Source organism: Acanthochromis polyacanthus, chromosome 7 (assembly GCF_021347895.1).
Source record: "Acanthochromis polyacanthus isolate Apoly-LR-REF ecotype Palm Island chromosome 7, KAUST_Apoly_ChrSc, whole genome shotgun sequence".
In the NCBI taxonomy this organism is placed as follows: domain Eukaryota; kingdom Metazoa; phylum Chordata; class Actinopteri; family Pomacentridae; genus Acanthochromis; species Acanthochromis polyacanthus.
Window position 1 is genome coordinate 7368860 of NC_067119.1, and position 20194 is coordinate 7389053.

At 38.0% G+C, this 20194-nt stretch overlaps 1 protein-coding gene across 2 annotated transcripts in view; it reads right to left on the reverse strand.

Annotated features, from left to right (window-relative positions):
* Window positions 1-342: 342 nt before the first annotated feature.
* The window catches only part of LOC110951822 (phospholipid-transporting ATPase ID-like), a 68055-nt gene continuing 48203 nt past the window's right edge, over window positions 343-20194 (reverse strand). Inside the window, exons 10-28 of one of the 2 annotated variants that reach the window (XM_051951069.1) lie at window positions 19437-19595; window positions 19258-19346; window positions 18151-18344; window positions 17255-17463; window positions 17022-17065; window positions 15753-15918; window positions 14585-14773; window positions 14353-14468; window positions 12633-12797; window positions 12424-12535; window positions 10538-10643; window positions 10304-10445; window positions 9573-9756; window positions 9138-9361; window positions 7761-7844; window positions 7425-7670; window positions 7191-7329; window positions 5948-6078; window positions 343-4876 (exon numbers count right to left, since the gene is read on the reverse strand). In XM_051951069.1, the coding sequence (XP_051807029.1) occupies window positions 4547-4876; window positions 5948-6078; window positions 7191-7329; window positions 7425-7670; window positions 7761-7844; window positions 9138-9361; window positions 9573-9756; window positions 10304-10445; window positions 10538-10643; window positions 12424-12535; window positions 12633-12797; window positions 14353-14468; window positions 14585-14773; window positions 15753-15918; window positions 17022-17065; window positions 17255-17463; window positions 18151-18344; window positions 19258-19346; window positions 19437-19595 (3029 nt within the window). In that variant the 3' untranslated portion in view covers window positions 343-4546. Of the gene's footprint in view, window positions 5177-5947; window positions 6079-7190; window positions 7330-7424; window positions 7671-7760; window positions 7845-9137; window positions 9362-9572; window positions 9757-10303; window positions 10446-10537; window positions 10644-12423; window positions 12536-12632; window positions 12798-14352; window positions 14469-14584; window positions 14774-15752; window positions 15919-17021; window positions 17066-17254; window positions 17464-18150; window positions 18345-19257; window positions 19347-19436; window positions 19596-20194 lie in introns of both variants that reach the window. The other variant, XM_051951071.1, reaches the window with a different exon arrangement.

A 20194-nucleotide genomic window follows, 5' to 3' on the forward strand; every position in this document is an offset into this window, starting at 1 on the left:
TACACATTAATAACATAGCATTTTCAAGTCCAGCTGTGGTGGAACACTGTGGAAACTCCAGTTTTGTTGTCCCTTTAAAGTACTAGACAAACTCAGATATGCTACAAGACCTGCTACTCTCTACAGGGTGTAATAAGTTCAAATTCTGAGTAATACACAGACATTTTTGGAGTAACGACCTCAGCCCTGCGTTACACACAAACCGCAGTGAAATTATTTGTGGGTTCTATGAATTGTGCTGCACTCAGGCTGGACTAAAACAGAAAAACGGCACAAAGAAGTAAAAAAAAAAACGACAGCACATCTTCATGTTAATGAGAAAACCACAGCTGCACAGACCTGTTGATCTTTTAGACCTTTTTTATTGCAGTAAAAACGTTTTTAAGGTACAAAATGATACAAAAAGATAATCAGAAGGGCAGTGCTACAAGTCACTCGATTTTTTTTGTCATGTCTGAGAAACGGTTCAAAATCCTGCAACAGTTTCAGTCTTCAAGGCTAGAGATGCACAGGTGTAATATAAAGATAAATATAGACATTTATATTTATTGCTGCAATTTATTTTTTTATGTACCAAAGAAAAACTGGGAAAAAACCCTCTGTACATTAATGTACTGTGGCCACTCTTGATTCAGTCATTAATACTGCAGATGAAGCTCTGTTGGATGATACATAAAGGCTCTTTTCACCAAATTTTGCAGCATAAGATTGTTCCTTCTTGCAAACACTTGGCTCTGAGCTTGATTATAAAAAACAGAAAACTCTTGGGGCAGAGTCCAATTACAGAAACATGCAGTAAATGTTTCTTCTGCACACATAAATTTTCCATAAAGAACATTTTACAGTAAATAATCAAGTCAGTGGTATAAACCAGCTTCACCACACCGACTTCCAGCATCAAATTCTGTCTGGTGAGCAACAATTTACAAATCCTTAAAAGAAACTCTTTGGTTCAACACCAGGTAGGAGTCAATACATTCAATTCTGGGCAACAATCAGATGTTCAGCTACAAATACGATTCAACACGTTTTCAGGCATTTTAAGCAATTTCAAGCCAACAGTAGGTGGGAAACCAATCAGTTGCCTATTTGAGGCATGGAAAAGTAAAAATATAATGTTAAATATCATCACTGTGCAACTATAAAGCCACTTAGGAGTGTTTTTTAAAGCTACAGCAGTCATATGAACATTTACAAAACGTTTGAAATGCCACTTGGCGATATTTAAAAAAAAGTTAGCTTTCGTAAACTGAGCTGCAGAAAACTTCATTTTTTAACATCATGCTTCTCGTTATATTTCTAGTTTGCATATAAATCACGAAGGCATCATCTGTGTTTTCTTTCTTTAGAGAGTGAAAGATGTGGAGACAAAGAGCCACTGAATGATCGATTACAACCACCACGCTGATTGTCAAATATACGGTACAGTAGTGAGCTAAAAGCAAATACATGGGATTTTAAATCATTACAAGTACAACATTATGCACCAGATGTTGAAATGAGGTAAAATGAACAAGATTTGCATCATTGAAAGTCTACAGGAATGCTCTAAGTGGTGTTTCTAAGGCCCTGTTGTGCACTGAAGATGCTCAAATAGACGTTCAAGGACACAAATGTGAACCCAAACGTGCGCCTGAATGCATTAGCCTGTTAGCTCTGTAGTGTGTGTTCAGCACGATGAACCTCCCAAACACAGGCAGATGTGGTTGATTTTCCCAAAGCAAACACCTCAGACAGAAGTCTCAATGAGGTGGAAATGTGCATTTTTCCTCTTTGCCAGTTTAATATCTGCTGCAGGCAAAATCATACATTCGGGAAGAGGCAAAATCTGCTCACTGAAGCTGCATTTAAGACGCATTCTGGTGCCAGGATTGAGCAAATTGCCTTCTAAACGGGATCTAGACAGAATATTAATGCATCCACTGTGAAAACAACACCATGAGTTTTTGGAAATGTTATTATTTTTTCACTTTTCGGGGTCAGATATGATAGAAGCACTTGATTTAGCTTCAATATATCATTACTCCTATTAATAAGAATTTGAATACTAAGAATGAAAAAACTGAGAAGTAGTCACTGCTGCCTGATTTTCAGCACCATAAAGGGTTAGATTTCTTAGTTGGCATAAAGATAACTAGCTTTTTTTCTTATCTTTTGAGCTAAAGTGGGTGAAATTTATGATATTGCACCGTCACACTTCACCAATAATGGCAAGAACTGCATGCATGCAGCTTAATTAAAGTGATTTAGTGATTAATCGCCTTCACGCATGAATCATTTATCAATAAAAGCCTAATTTTACACACGATTCATGTCAATGACGAGATAGAAAAATAGAAATGCATGAAATAAATATCATGTTGTCTGTATTTTGCAGCCTGGATACGTCCACTTTAAGGTGCTCCCTTTGAAAAACAACTCAAAAGAAAATTCATTTTCCTGTAAAGCTGCTCTGCAAAGGACAAGAGAAGACTTTGCAAAAAGCAGTACTTTATAATTAGTTTATTTGTTGGAACTAATGGGTTTTTTAATGGACAATAAAGAGAGATATCTAGAATAAGACCCTGGAAAGCAAAACGTATGGGTTGCCAGGTTGTGAAAAATCCCTTTCTGGGTATCCTCCTACAGTCCTGCTGGTTGTATGGGGTGTCCTTAAAGTCTGGACACATAGGAAATCTTATTCACTAGATTTTTTTGCCTCCACACATTAAATATGGCTAATATATTAAATATATATTTGATTAATTTTCATATATATTAAATTTAATATATTAAAAAAATAATATATTGAATAAAGTGTTGTTATAAATGTAATTTCCTGAAAATATGTATTTTTGCCTATGTGTCTAGGCTTTAGGGGACACCCTGTACATCACTGGAAGGATGGATAAAGTTAACTCTCTGCACTTAAAATGACCTGTTGACTTTTGAATTATCCTGCTCAGTTTGACTCCTCACAGGATTACAGAGCGTCCACATAAACGGTGGTGGCTTTTCTAAAGACAGATTTTATGCAAAATAACTCAGAAGTTGGTCATATTTTCATTTGTTTTTGTTTTTTTTGTTTTTTTTGGGGGGGGGGTCTCTTCAGTATTTTAGTTCTAATAACACGAAGAAACCGTTTACAGCTTCTTTTTTATTTGCTGCATGAGTCTCTTTGTTGGGAGTAGTTTGATTCAATCTCAGCTTTCAGAAGCTGGGAGAAGAAAAACTATTCAGCATTTCATGGCAACAAAAACAAACTTCTAGCAGGAAAATGTGTTTTCATTCTGTGAGCTCCTCAGATTTATCTTGCAATTTATCTTCCAAAGCCACACACTGGGATCCAGACGCTATTTGATAATGAGTAACTAATATCAGAGAAAGATTTACATCCTCAAAAAAGGGGGTTATATTAACCTGGGAGAGTTTGTTGTAATTAATGGCTTATTTCTTTTCAAAACACTTCATTATAACCATAAACCTTAAAGTATATGGTATGTTTCATTGCACAGTGGCATCAATGATTATCATTTAAATTAATCAAAAACAACATTTGTTTATTTCTTCCAAATTCGTTAAAGTTTCATAAAATTCTCTAAGCAACAACAAAAGTCCAAATATCTTTCAAATCCTGCGGTAAAAGCAATTTTCTTCTGCTGCTAAGGCACTGTGAAGAATAGGACCGCTACTAATCAATATTTTTGATTAATTTATAGATTTTTTTTAAGTAGTTGTTTGCTCTGTAAAATGTCAAAAGTGTTTTCCAAAGCCTAAAACAATGTCTTCAAATGTCTTTCTTTGTCCACAACCCAAAGATATTCACTTTACTGTCATAGAGGAGGAAGTAAACTAGAAAATATCCATTGAATTTTGACATTTTCTTCCCTTAAAACCTATTTAAACCAGCCAACAATTAATTTAATGGTCGATAATTTTTTCAATCAGTGCTCCTGTGAAGAAGATTTTCTGGGAGCAGTGTGAGCCACATTTTCTAGATTTTAAATTCTCCCACTCCCCGTCGATGCTGCCAAAGTGCCGACTGCTTGTACAGTTTTCAAGATAGGAAAATAAAATGCTTAAAAAAAGACTGGCATAGGTATAAAATTAAAAGATTTCCTGCCACATGGCTTTGCTGGTCGTTTCCTCTGCACTAAGCCCGGCTGTGCATCTGGGCTCCCAGCGTTCACAAAGTCTGGGTCGCCTGTAAACACGATGACACTTCTGTTCCTCTCCTGTGGTTCCTACTGAGCAAGAATCGCCTGTTTCTGTTCCTGAAGACGTCATCCTCTCACCTGCTGCTCTGCATGAGGCATGTTTCACATCAAACCCTCATGATCCAAAGAAAGCCACTTATCAGAAGCAGCTTTTTTTTTTTTTTTTGCTTTAGTTCCCTTTGGTTGTCAGAATGTGGAGCAAAAGTTTCCAAACCTCGTATTGGACAGATGAGAGACAGCTCATGGAAAGTTCTCTGGAAACAAGTTCAAACGGGAGCTTCAATAACTCCGGTGTGCATGTTCTTGTTCCTCCCAGATTTCCTCCAAACATAGATTCAGTCTGCTGCCCGTCAGAGAGCAGGATCTGTGATAGTTCTGTACATCTGCAGTGACGTCACCTCCACGTCCGGGACTTTAGCGTTCTGAGGGCGTCCAGTCGGGCTGTAGCCGGCCGATCGTCCCATCGGACTGAAGCCTGTGGTGGTTCGACCCGCGTGAGTGAAGCCTGAAGACCTTGATATGGCCGGTCGCCGTAGGAACCGACGCGATGTCATCAGGTCGCCGTAGCCCTGACTGTGGGAGAAGGCGTAGCCCGAACGTCTGGAGCTGGTGCGACGGATGCGAGTCCGTCGAGGAAGAGGAGGCGGCGAAGCTTTGGCCTGTCGCACCTTAAACATCACCTGGAAGTTTGGGGAGACACAGTTAAAACGCTGGAAGGACAAAGCAAACAGATTCATATGCACTTGGAAAAACATTTAACATGACAAGAAACGAAAGCTTGAAGACTTATCTTAACATCCCCTTCTAGCCTAGCCGCGCTAGACAACCCACGGCAGCGAATTTAATTCTCTGCCAGGGAGGGTCTAGTTACCCTCCATAAGGCTCGAGGCTGGATGCTCCTAAAACTGGCCGGACGAATCACCATGAAGTGTAGAGTCAGAAGGCGGGCGGAACTAAGTGACGACAGAGGCGTGACGATTCTGACAGAAACAACCGGTGCACAATAAACAGTTATCTTTCGACTGGGCTTTGGCCACAGCCCTTAAAGATCTGAAGCTAAAATTCAACTTGAAAGATAAACAAAGGACGGCACTGAAGTGTTTCATTGAGAAGAAAGACGTATTTGGACTTATGCCGACGGGATATGGCAAATCCTTAATATACCAGTTGGCTCCGCGGCTCCGCTGGTTGGGAAGCTAATGGGACTTAGCCACAATCCGCCGGTGCTCTAGGAACTACGTCAGCCTATTCATTGCGTTGATTGGTTGTATACCTACCCAATTGCTGCAGAGGGATTTGATAGACAACCTTTTAGCCCGCCTCCCTCTCTGTCGAGCGGTCCTAGACCCTTGTGCCTTCAGAACATGGGGTCTAGCGTGGCTAGGCTAATCCCCTTCATGAATTATCTATGATTATAAATGTTCCCTTGCATGGAGACAGGATGGATCAGAATCTAACAGCAGGTCACACTCAACTGTTCTTCCCCTCAGACAGGTGAGCTCTCACACAGAGTCACAGTTTGTACAGTTGGATTATCATCACACCTGGAAATAATTAAGAATGTTTTAGGGTATTTTTAGTTGTTTGAACAGGGTTTTCCAATGATTCTAAGTAGATTTATGGATGCTGGACAAAATGATCGACTCATAAAGGAACATGTTAGAGCATAAAAACTTCCAGAACTGAAAAATAAAGGTGAGGGTTTTCACATCAGTTCATGTCCAGAAAGTGTGCTGATACGGCGGTTGTACCTTGTCGTTGATGGTGGGGCAGAGCTGAATCAACAGGAATCTGTAGGTGACCACAGGAAGGACACACAGGATGGAGGTGAGGACGATGGTCAGCCAGACGCTGGGCTGTTTCAGAGAGTTTCGGGCCGTTCCTGCATTCAAAAGCACATGTGTGAGGTTGTATTTTCATACTTGTGAGACGCTTTTATGCTAACTTATCCATCTACCTATCTAACCTCAGCTTTCATCACTGCATATACGTAACATAAAATGGGTAATAAGTGCAAATTCAAAGTGCCTTATGAACAAGATTGACAATAATGTAGTTTCTTCTTGAAATATATTCCCATTTGTTATTGTTTGAGAGAACTACTACTCCCCAGTTAAAGATATTTCCATCTTCACTAGAATCTATCATTCTAATATTTCTGGATATCAAACAATCTTTCTTCACTCTCTGTCTTATGAAACCATGAAGAAAACTATGCAAATGAGACACATTCTGTCAATACTGGTTTAAATTCTAATGACCATTTACAGGGATTAGTAGATGGTAGCTGTAAAGAAAAACTGAATTATTCTTTTTTTTTTTAAGACATTGGGGTAATTATAAATTCTAAAAGCGCAAAGTAATGTCAGTGCAGTCATGGTGTCCAAATCAGATGAGTTTTCCTTGAGAAAGATTTTTTAAAAATGAATGGTTAAGAGGCAAAGAAAGAAAGAAAGAAAGAAAGAAAGAAAGAAAAAACAAAGGAGCTTGGGTTGAATATTGCTTGAAATTAGAGATACTACTGCTTGACAAGGAGGTTTACGTATTTATTTATTTATTATAAATGGAAAGGCAAAGTATCCGAGTAGAAAAATAACTGTATTAGTAAGGAAAAGGTCAGTTTGGACATTTGGTTTGGTTGTAAACCAATCGCCTGTTTCCCAAGACAAGAGACACAGTTTATTAAGCCCACAATTATTTTAACATAAAGTTACTTTAAATGTTAAAAGAAAAAACCTTTAGAAATTATTTTTTACACAATGATGCCTCTTGTGCATCATCTTTTTATCTTTTGGGAAACACCTGTGTCATTTCCAGGTTGAATAAAAGTAAGTTTAGGTCAAAATTTGCTAGGTTCATGAATAATTTCAGGTTTGACCTCATTTGAATTATTCTGCCTACTTCAGCCATATCTAAAAGAATGAGCAGACATTAACAAACAGAAAACATGAACTGCGGCCCAAACCAGCCTGATCTGCTGCGCTTCCTGCTCACCTATGAAGGGGAAGGCTGAGGGCAGCATGAGGAACATCCCGTTACTGTACATGGTGAACGTGACGGCGAAGTACATGGCCAGACTGCCCAGAACAAAGAAGCCGTTGACCGCCGTCCAGTACGTCATCTCAAAGCCCAGCTGCAGACAATGAGAGGAAGAAGAAGCTTTGAAAAATCAGCTATATTGATTACATTTTATGCAAAACGTGACCCAAAAGAGAAGCTTCCCGATACCTGGATGGTGACGGCGAACAGCAGACACGTCTGGGTGAGCAGGGCGAAGGACTGGTAGTCGGCCACGTCCTTCCCGTCGTCCCTCACCGTGTCGTGCATGGCGGCGTAGGGGATGAAGAAGAGCACCAGGGAGCTGTAGCAGCTGTGGAGGGCGCACTTAAAGAAGGCCTTTTTGCTGAAGTACAGGTTGAGCTGACCGGGAACGTAAAGCTGAGGGTGCTGGAAGCTCCACACGTCGTTCACATCCTGACCACCGGGGGGAGACAAATAAACTGAGTCTCAGATTTAGGGCTTTGTCATTTTCTGGCTCATAAATACATAAAAACATCCCATTACCTGCTCAAACAGACTCATCCCCAGCACAGGTAGAGCTGTATACACCAGATTGTAGAGCGTGATGAACCACTCATCGTACACCGTCTGAAAAGTCAAAAAGATCTTTTAATACCGTCTTCAAAAATTGTTATTTTTAGACACAACACATTCACACACTTCATATTTCCTTCGGCAGACACAATCAGTCAATCAATCAAAAAATAATAATCTGAAGACTGATGCCATATTGTTTTTTTTTTTTGCATGGTTTTATTCTAAATTTAAGTATTATTTTTATCTTTTGTGAGAAGTATGGCTATAATACACATAAAATGTTACTTTATGTCTGGAAATCATCTGAAAATTTGGGAATCACTGATCCAATCCATCAGCTGGTTAAGTATTTCAGTTTATTAAGCTTTTTTTATGTAAACTAAAACTAAAAGAACCCAAAGGTTGAACAGGAAAAAAAAAGACTCGGCTATGGATATCTTAATTTTTTAAAAACTAAACAGACACCTTTGAACATACTGTAGGTACAAATGCTATCAAAAGCTATGGTTTGTAAGATTGGTGAATCATCAGATTTGTTATCTAGTTACTGAATTATTTTTGCGTTATTTTTATTACCCAGTTTTCAATTTTATAGTATCTTTCCAGCACTTTCCAACACATTATTATATTTATTACTATCCCATTTATTTCACTTCATCATCATATTTCTTTTGTCTTAAATTGATGATGAGTTTATAATTTTTTGTATCTCTTGTTTTCCTAGTGTCATATCTTTTTGTCTGTCGTGAGGTTTTGGAGACAAATTGCCCCTCTGAGATAATAAAGATTACCTTGAACCTTCTCGCTGTATGCTGCTGCAGGGATCTGTTTATTTTTACTTTATAAATTATTTTTATTATCTATTTTCCTTTAATTTATTTACTGTCTTTCATCATCCTTTTTCATTTTTTTTATTTTTTGTATTTCTGAGTATATTTTTAAAGAATTTGTGTTCTTTACATTTCATATTTTGCTCATTTATTTGGCTGGAGGTGCATCATATGCTGTATTGTATAAATGTAAATAATAATATTAAAAGTAACTGACGATGTCTAAGACTTCATTTTTTTATTTTCTATTTTTTTTGCACATGTAATTCTTTTGCATTTCCATATTTTCTGCTTATTTCCTGCTCTCCATCTCATGCTTCTGTTCCATTCTTCCTTCATGAAGTGTTCTTCATGAAGGAAGAGAACAGAACAAAACATGTTACAGAAAGAGAGAGATGACAGAAAAGGACTGCATTTACACGTATGAAGCTGTGCTACAAATTCTCCATGTGAAGTGTCCGAGAGAAAATGTGTGGAAAGGAATAAGCCTCCTTCCATTTCTTCCACGTCTCACCTGAGCAGAGAAGCCGCAGAAGAAGGCGAACCAGAAGTGGATGAAGGTGAAGGTGAAGTTCTTGTAGAAGAAATAACGCAGGAATTTGCACATGCGCAGGTAGGACCAGCGGCCGTGAACCAGCAGGAGGCGCTGCAGAAAACGGAACTGGCCGAAGGAGTAGTCGCTGGACAAGACGGCCTGCGTCCCCTCCTGTCCAGAGATCCCAACACCTATATGAGCCGCTGAAGGAGGAAGACGAGTGTTTAAGATGCTCTCAAACTAAAAATGATTGATTTTTGTGGGGAATATTTGTGTCACAGGTTTTCTGATGAGCTTTCAGGCTGTCCTACAACTTTAAACTGCAATATTCAACTCTTCTGCCCGATAAAACACGCTGAGTGATCTGTGGATTCATGTTTCTGACCATGTGGATGATATAAGCTCTGCTGGTACCTTTGATCATACTGACGTCGTTGGCTCCGTCTCCGATGGCCAGAGTGACGGCCTGCTTGTACTTCTTCACCAGCTCCACCACCTGGGCTTTCTGCAGAGGCGTCACCCTGCAGCAGATCACCGCTTTACACATGCAGGCCGTCTTCAGGAAGTCCAGCTCCATGCTGTGCTCCAGAGCGTACGCCTGGAGGAAAGTTAGGTACAGATGAAGAGATTACAATTGTGCACAATCAGCATGTACAGACATCCATACGGCTAAAACAGGAAGTATGGGAAATAATGTACAAAAACTGGACATTATTCTTTTGCAATAGTTAGCAAAAACTAATGAAAATGCTCCAACTAGTTACTTTTATACTTTTATCATTTGTTAATTATGATGGATTCACAAATTAGTGATGCAAATGTGGAAAATCAACGCAACTTTAACAACTTTACGGTTACATTGTCTTTGAAATCCAAGTTTTAAGTTTGATCAAAGTGTTTTTTAAAGCAAAACATGTCATGAAAAAAAGAAAACGCTCTCAATTGTAGCTACAGTATCTTTAATAAATGTGACAACTTGTTTTTAACACAAATATTTTACACAAGATTATTTATTCCTTGAAGTCCATCTGCATTTTTGAGGTTTTTATACAAAATCCAAACATATTTTCTCTCCTTGAGTTTGTAGCAGGAAATAAGCGAGGTAAGTAACAGATGAGTGTGTATTGTGAATGTTTGTACCCTACCAGACTGTGTCCGTTGATAACCAGACCGTATTCTCCGTTAACCACCTCGTCTGCGATCGTTTTCACACTTTTACCCAAAACGTTTTCTGGCAGAAACACTGAATTCTCTGCTGCGTCTGGTTTCATGGAGGTCCGTGCGTTTCTGCTCCAACAGAAAAGAACAAAAATGGATGCAGGCATGGAAATATTTCAAAATCAGATGATAAAAACCGATTAAAAAAACCTTCCTCTGACCTCAGCTCCTGTTTGACGTCCTCGTGTGAGTTTCCAGAGACGATGAAGACTTCATTCATTTCCTCCCGGAGTAAGTTGCAGGAATAACCGATGTTTTCTGCAGTTTCTGAAACGGGAATCATCGACATCAGAGCACAGATCACCACAACCACAACCAAAAAACTAAAGTCCTGTGAGTGCTACCAGACTTTTTTAAATTTATTTAGCTTTACAATGTACAGTGATCATAAAATAAGTCAATAGCAACACCATTAGGTAGTATTAATAAAAGAGAACAAAAAATAACACTGAAGAATAAAAAGTAAACTGAAAAGAGAGAAAGAAAAGAAAAATAAAATAAAAAAACGAAAAGAAAAAAAAGGGGGAATATATGTATACATACATACATCACATATATACATGCTACCAGACATGGAGTATTATGCTGCTGGAATCAGCTCCCCTCAAAACATAGATTTTACCAAACTGGAGTTTTTAAACCAAGCTGTAGACTTTTCTCTGATTTGAATTAATTTTCCACTTTCAAACTTCGGTTCAAACTTGTCTTTACTTTTACTAAAGATGTCTGTACTTCAATGTATTTAATACTTTACCCTTTACTTGAATTTCCCTCGGGATTAATAAAGTATCCTTGTTACTTCACCGAGGAACACGGCGGAGTTGTATGACAATAAGCATCTGTCTGTCTGTCTGTCTGTCTGTCTGTCTGTTAGCAGACGAAAACAGACTAACAGATTTGGATGAAATTTTCATTGAAGGTCAGAAATGACACAAGGACCAACTGATTAGATTTTGGCAGTGATGCGGCTTATAGTTTCTGCATCACTGTGAGATAGCCTCATGGCGTCACTGTAACCATGACAACAAGTGAACTTATTGGGACTTATCCGTCAGAAATCAAACAACATCAGTTGATTAAATGAACCCTAACCCATTAAACTTTTCCTGTCCCAGTCTTTATTAAAATAAGTCATCCCACCTTCAGCATGTATTTTTCATATCTAAACAGTATTTTTTCTTGCTTGTTCAATATTTGTGCAACACTTCTGTCACTGAAATAGGAAATGTTCTTTTAAGATGCAGATTTTTTTTCACAAAGTTACTTATATAATATTGAATACAAGTTTGTTTTTTAAATGTCAGTTTTGGTCCCTAGCTTTTTCCCCATGGTTGTTATCTTTGGACATAAAGTAAAAATGGAGAATACAACAATCACACCTACTACACAAACATCTGTCGTTTTACCTGATCAACTTGAAGCTATTTGAACAACAATATCTAAGGAAATATTAAAGATAAAACACTGAAATTTTCACAGCTTTTTTCTCATCATGTTATTGATTCAGAATCTGTAATATTGGACAAATAGATCAAATAATCTCTGATCATAGGGGAGTTCAAATATGACAAACAATCAAAGTCATTATGGAAAAGTCTCATGTTTGAGCTCACATTAACAAAGAAAATAATAAAGGAGAAGTCGACAAGTGGTATATCACAATAACACAGAAAAGCCCTACAGAACACTTTTAAGATCAAATATTTGGTTCCAACATTAAAATAAAGTTATTTTCGTTGAAGTTTCATAACTGATTGAGCAGCTACCACAAAAACTAGCGTATTGTTAGACAGCTTTTATCTCAAAAAGTACTCAATACATCCATGTCAGACATCACAAATACCATTTAAATAGTCATAGTTTTTAATGAGCAAATCAAAAGATTGAAGTTAAGCAAACAATCCCTGATAACTTGAACAATTTTAGAACAAATTATGACCAAAACTTTGGACCAAAGTTGAAATAAACATATTTCTACTTCTATTTTTATATTTACTTATACATAGTTTATTTAAATACAAGCTAGCTGCCACACATCTTTCTGTACCTTGCTTGTCGCCAGTCAGAACCCAGATTTTGATGTCGGCTTTGGACAGCTGCTCGATAGTCTGAGGAACTCCGTCCTGTAACTTGTCCTCTATGGCCGTGGCTCCGAGCAGCTGGACACACAAAGTCAGATACAAAATCAGCATTTTGTACTCAAATCAGTAAATCTTATTTCAACAGTGTGAGCTCCTTGTTTGCTTCATTTCCTACCAGCAGATCCTTCTCTATCTCCTCGTACAGCTGGTCCAGTTTGTCCTCCCTGTTGTCCAGAGTGGTGCTGGCCTCATGGTGGCGCTGTTTCCACTGCTCAAAGTATTCCTCGTCCAGGTCCTTGTAGGCCAGAGCCAAAGTCCTCAGACCCTCCCCTGCAAATTCCTGCCGATCAGCAGCACAGACTTATAAGGAGGAATCCTGCATTCTGTAGCTTCGCACAGATAAAAACACCAACACACACCCTGGAAAGAAGCAAACTGATGCAATAAACACAAGTCATGAAGCAGCTGTGGAGAGTCAGAGACGGAGGCAGTAAAACGCAAAGAAGACAAACCGAAAACCAGCAGATGATCAGCTGATTCTGCTCTGCAACGAGAACTAAACAAGGAAGAAGAGAACTAAAGGGAGGATATAAAAAACAGATTTTATGAGAATTCAAAAGAGAAGGAGAAAATACACTCATTTATTCCTCTCCGCTGTTCTCCAGAAACTATTAAATCGTGTCATTTTGCCACAGTGATGCTCTGGGAAAAACATTTATGATAAACAGGAGAATTTCAGTTCATCTTAAATCTAAATTTTTCTACTTAAGGATAAATCCGTACATAATCTGTACAATATTTACATTTCTCCCGGTACTTCTTTTCATTAAATAATCTGTGTAATACCACCGATACATGTGCAGTGCTGTTGTATATTTTTGTACTATATTCCTTAACTGTTATCACTATTCTTGCTGCAGTAATACTGAAAATTTCCCCACAGTGACACTAATATATTTTCTTTAATTGTACATTAAATGAGTATAAATTTGTTTCTGAAAATGTTCTGAACAAATGCTTATTTTTTAAGGTTTGAAGGTAAACTTGGGTCAACTCCACAGTTCTGGCCGGTTTGCTGCAGGAAATTATGAACATTTTTCAATAACAAAACTATTTCTAACTTGTTTCTAAAGATTAATGTCTTCAATAAGATCGAATAAGCTCAGAGTTGAGAGTCACAGGCAAGAAATAGAGAAGCATTGTTGGTTTTGGTCTCCGTTTGGCATTTCTGGACAGTAAGATAAATAATAGAGCGAGAGCCTTATAATCTGGAGACATCACAGACGTTATGCCGTCATGTTGGCCTCTTTATGTTGGCTTCCAATTGAACTGCAGGTTTTTTTTTTTTTTAAATAATATATTTTTACATAGTTTATCACAAATGTTGCCCAATGTCTTCTGGCCTGAACCTTTACCATTTTTTGGAACAATTTCAGTGGATTGCTTGATTTTTTTATTGCACAAAATATGACTATTTATAAAGATGTTCTTGAAATTTTAGCTTGATATATCAAATACCTTCAGAGATCATTTTTAAAAAACCTGTCGATCCACTTCCAACAAATTTTTTGCACATTAAAATTAATCTCAGGAACTTTTCTCTGCTATTTCTGATCATGTCATTGATTTAGAAGCTGCACTATTATATTTATTCTCATTATTATTACAAAACCAAAGCATAAAAATTGAATTATTTCTGCTTCCAGGTCAGATATTCACAGGTAGATGAAGTACACGTGCTTTAAGAGGAACTTTGCATGCATACATAGAATAAAATCCACACTTAGCTCGTGACAAAAGCATCAGTGCAGGAATAAGTGAGCCTAAAACCTAAATATCTCCTCTGTTTGTCTGCCTAATGAACAAACATGCACAGACAGAGAAATGTTACTGACATTGAGGTGTTCTGTGGTTTCGTCCATCAGTTTGTTGCAGGACTGATGCAGCCTCTCGTAGACGATCGTATCTGCACCTTTACAGTAGAGCGACAGTTTCCCCTCTGGACTCCGCACTGTCAGACACAAACACACAGAAACATGCATGTCAGCAGATGTGCGTTTCACATTTGAGACGAGGAAAAAAAATTCAGTTTTGTGAAAATTGTTTCGTTTCTAGCGGGTTTCATACCGATGACGGACATCCTCTTGCGGACGTTGTTGAAGTCCAGGATGGCCAGCAGTTCGTAGCTGCGCTGTTTTCCCATTTCCACGATGGAGATGCTGTCTGGAGTTCGAGAGCGGAACACGAAGCCGAAGTTTCTGGCTGCTGTGACCAGAGCTCCTTCGTCTGGAGACTGGGCCTGATAGAAAAGTTCACCTGGAGCAGAAAAAGGTTGGGGTTTTTTGTCAGCGTAGGGAGAAGAATCCTTCTGTGAGTTGTTGAGTAAAAGCAACATTGCTTCAATGTTAGGTGAAGCTAATTATTATAAAATATTACAAAACTGAGACATAAAATGACAAAAATGAGACAAATGACGTGAAACAAAAAAATCTGACAATAAAGTGACATAGCGACAAAAAAATTGACAAAAAACACAAGCGAGACAAAAAGGCAACACAAAATGAACAAAAACCTGAGACAAACGACAAAAGTCACACAAAAAACAACAAAACCAAGATCAAATATAACAAAAATGAGACGCAAAATGAGACAAACGACAGGAAACAAAACCAAAAAAGAGACAAAAAAGACAAACGACAGAAAACAAAAAGAAAATGGGACAAAAAAAGGAACAAAACGGCAAAAACATGAGACAACCAACAAAAGTCAGACAAAAAACAGCAAAAGCAAGACAAAATATTACAAAAACGAGACATGAAGCAAAACAAAAAAGAGACAAAAATTAGACAAAAAAGTGACAAAAACATGGACACAAACAAGACAAAAAATGTCAAAAAAGAAACTAAGTGACAAAAAGATAGACAAAAAAACACCAGCGAGACAAAAAGGCAACACGAAATGAACAAATCGTGAGACAAACGACAAGTTAGACAAAAAAACAAACAACAACAAAAAAGAGAAGAAAACAAAACATTACAAAAATGAGACAGAAAAGAACAATGAGCAATCTAGTATTTTACTTTATGATCAAAACAACTTGTCATGGTCTAGAAATGATTTAAACACACGATAGGTTCAATAAACCATCATAAAATTGGAAAAAATCGGACGATCCCTCCTGTTTTTACAGATCTACCTCTGATAAACAACGATTTAGGGGAGTGTTTTAAAGACAGCATGCCTTTCAAACCCACGGTGTTTTAATCACACACTGAAACACTCGACCTCTCCTCACCTTCCTTCTTCTCCTCGGCCATGACGGTGTGGCAGAGCGCCAGCAGCCTGAAGAACGCGTGGACCTCCGGGTTCTCCAGCTTCACCGCCTCCACCAGGGCGTGATCGTGGAACATGAAGCGAGGGTCGGCCAGCGGGTTGAAGGAGAAGTCCACCGTTTCCGTGTGCTGGAGAGAAAGGAGCGGGGCGTGAAGGGAGGAAAGGTATTTGGGAGTTGGTTGGTCTGATGAATTCTACACAACGGGATTCTGCAGCGAGTCTTTTAAGCGTGCAGCGGTAAAATAAGCATAGCGTGTAGAAAAGGAAAGTTTTTTTCCATTTATGTCTTTTAATTCATTAGCAACATGGGGAAATCTGTTAAATGAGGCCTGATTTCTAGTTTAAACATTGGCAGAGTTGGAGGAATTCACTGATTTTAGAATATAAAGGAACAGTGTTGTAATCTGAAGGGAAAGCTAACAAAGTCAAGTGATTATTTGTTCAATAATTGGTAATACGTGAGTGCTAAGTGAAAAAGAGCCAAGAAGGATGGATGACACTTTAACTTTTGGCTCGAACACCAGGATTTGTGGTCTGTTAACCCTCCTGTTGTCCTCATTTACAGGCACCAAAGATATTGTTCCCTCGTCTGAAAAAAATCCAAAAATTCAGCAAAAAAAAAATTCCTCAAATTTTTAAAAAATTAGCAAAATCTTCAGGAAGAAAATTCTTTACAAGTTTCCCTTAAAGATTTTATTTAAAAAAGAAACATCCCCAAATTTGGCAAGAAAAAAATCGAATTGAAAAAAAAATGAATAAAAAATCTTCAAAAAAATCTTAAAAATATCTAAAGGTATTCCATATATATATATATATATATATATATATATATACATACATATCGGTAAAAGTTCTTATTTATTCTTTAAGTACATTCAGGAAAAAAAATCTTAAAGTTCTTAAAGCAACATTTCTTTTTAAAAAAAAATTTTTCCCACCAAAAAAATGTTAAAAAATTTCCCAAAAATGTTGAAAATGTGGAAGTTTTCACTGTGAAAATAGATTTTTTTCCCACATTTTCAAACTTAAAAACGGGTCAATTTGACCCGCAGGACAACAGGAGGGTTAAATACCAGCAGTGCTTTCCTCTATTATCCAAGCTCAACCGAGCAGTGAATTAGAAAAAAACTAATTTAATCCATGCTTTGGAGGTACTGCATCTGCCAATCACTTCTTTGTACAAGCAACTTATTTAGCCTTTATCATTGGAGGATCTGAATTCTGAACTCACATCAGTAATTTCTAGTCTTTGGCCCGTGTAGTCGAACACATCTCCTGCAGAGACAAAGAAAATGATTCATTAAACTCCAACAGACGTGAAGTTAATCCATTCAGTAAGTCCAAGTTCCTCAGTTAACATGTTCTAAAAACCCTGAAGAGGCGCTTATCTCAAAGGCTCTGATGAATTCAGACACACTGAGGTCGGTTATATAACTGGAACTACAAACGGTTTCCCTATCTCACCGTAGGTTTTGCCGTTGATGGAGCACTTGTTGAAGGTCATGATGTTCTGGGTGAGGGTTCCAGTTTTGTCGCTGAACACGTATTTGATCTGTCCGAGCTCCTCGTTCAGCGTCGTGGTCCGAGCCTCGGCGGGGGTGTCGTTACGAGCGAAATACATCTTCCTGTCCCAGTCGATGTAGAAGCTGTTCCCCAGCCGAATGATCTCCACACTGCGGAGAGATCAATCAACCAATCAGTCAGACTATTCATACAACACTTTTCATACAAACGACATGTAAGACAAAGTTCTGATTTATGGATAAAAGGAATAAAAATGCAATAAAACAATTCATTTATACATGCGAGTTAGTTCACAATTGGGCAAAAGAACAGCACAAAAACACTCACTGATGCCACAGATGAAATACACAGATACCTGGCAACTTGCTTTTGTCAAACATTTGTCTACAGCTAAAGCCAGGAAACAGGAAGTGTAAAAAAGATGTCTATCAACAAACAAACCCCAACAATATGTTAGAAATGAAAGAGACACAAGGACTGAGGAAACAGACAGATGAGATTAAACAGAACAAAATAGGACAAAATAAGTTTAAAAAAATTAAATAACTATCATTAAAATATAGGTAGAGATCAAAACAGGATAAAACACAAGAAGAAAATAACAAAAATGAAGCATTTAATGATACATTGAATGGAAGTGAATAAATAGAGAAATGAAAAAATGGAATGAATTCTAAGAAGAGTAATAAACAAATAAAATCAATCAAATCAGTCGAAGGTCTGACTAAAAAACTAGTTTGCCTGTCGATGCAAATGAAGGCTGATATATTTCTGCTTACTTTAAAACCAACTGCTCAGGTTTGTATGTGATTAAATACAAAGACAGGACATGCTACCTGACATAGAGAGAGATGGGCACCACAGTGTTGAGGATGATGACGTAGGACCAGAACGTGAGAAAAGCGGAGAAAGCAGCGCTGTTTCCGTCCGACGTCGACAGAAAGACGGTGAACTGGGCGCCCTTGTTCAGCTCCCAGAAGTAGTTTCCTATCGCCAGGACGATGCACATGCAGGCCAGGAAACCAAAGATCTGCAGGGAGAGCACAAAGAGGCGACATCTCACTAATCAGAGCTTCTGGAGGTCAAACAAGCAGAGCTAATATGCTGCAGAAACAGAAAAAAACTGGTGAAAAACTGTCCAAAATTACAAGCAGAGAGAAATCAAGTAGAAACAGGACACAGGTGACTTTCAAATAGAGCTACAGACTTATTCACACTAGAAAACAGCTCATTATTAATGTTAACTGCTGCTGTTGAAGGTGTGTTTTTACTACAAATGTTATGAATGGGCTCATACTGTCAAATAAAAACGCAAACAGCACATTTTTCATTTTAAAAATCAAACTCTTCAACATTTTTTGTGACTATACTTCAGATTTTTTCACCCAAAACAGCAGACTGGAGCTTAAATCATCAATATCTGTGAAGACTTGTGCCTATTATTCAAGATGATATTTACGTTTCTGATACAACTGCAAATACATCACAGCTTTTTTTTTGTTATTTTCCTGATTTGTCTTAGTGTTACTACACCAAACCTCCCAGCTATTGCTCAAATGTAAGACTGTCATTTTTTTGGATATTTTGCTGATTTTCTGAGTGTTTGCAGATTAACAACTTGTCCTCTTTCTATCCTGCTGCCACTGCTTTAGCTCCTGCGGCAGTTTTATTCCAAACAAACCATAATTGCTGTTGCAGAGAATATCCAACATATCATTTGCAGTCACGCATTACCAGAATTGGATTTTAATGAAACTGTCTGATGAGTTCATTTTATCTAATGTCCTGATTTAGGCGTGAAGCTGTTTGTTGTTGTCGGTGCAACAACAACAACTTAATGATAAGCTGAGCTGAATACGCACAGCTCAATTATTCACACGTCTGATTTCACCCTAAGAAAGCCAGATTTCAGAATAAACAAACAAACGGAGTGCAGGACTCACACAGAGGACCAGAACGTTCATCAGACGGTCGATGCTCGTCCTCTTGAACGTGCTCTTCCCACAGTTTTGCATCAGTTTTGTCTCTGGACCTGCAAAACAGAAAAAGACTTCAAATGATTTAAATGAACAAGGTTTAATAGTAGTTTCTTATTAATATGTGCATGAAACGACTGGCTGACCTCCGAACAGCACCAGTCCGAAGCACCACTCAGTGTTCCTCAGCGTGCAGCCTCGCAGCAGGATCTTCTCGTTGTCCAGCGGATATTTCTGTCCAGAGAAGGCCAGCGTTCCCGTGAAGCGGTCGAGTCGGTTGTTGGGGGGTTCACATCGTACCTCACCTTGAAACAAGACACAGTAGTTTTCAGGATACACAAAAAATGACAACTAAACTGCAGAATTACAGCATGGACACAACCGTTCAAAAGTTTGGGGTCACTTAGAAACATCCTCATTTAAAAGAAAAGCCATTCTTTTCAGTGAAGATGATATTAAATGAATGATAAATCCAGTCTAGACATAGTTAATGTGGTAAATGACTATTCTAGCTGGAAACGGCTGATTTTTAATGGAATATCTCCATAGGGGTACAGAGGAACATTTCCAGCAATCATCACTCCTGTGTTCTAATGCTACATTGTGTTAGCTAATGGTGTTGAAAGGCTCATTGATGATTAGAAACCCCTTGTGCAGTTATGTTAGCACATGGATAAAAGTGTGTTTTCATGGAAAACATGAAATTGCCTGGATGACCCCAAACTTCTGAACGGTAGTGTGTATAAAGGATCTAAGCCTAATGACAACATTTTTGCACTCATTCTGTTGTAAGACTTTTAGCTTTAGTCTTCTCTTTGTAGTATTTCAGGGTTGAGTTGGGAAATGGTTTTACTACAACTGCGAATTCAAAGAAACAGGAATTCTATGCAAAGTAAAGCTGCAG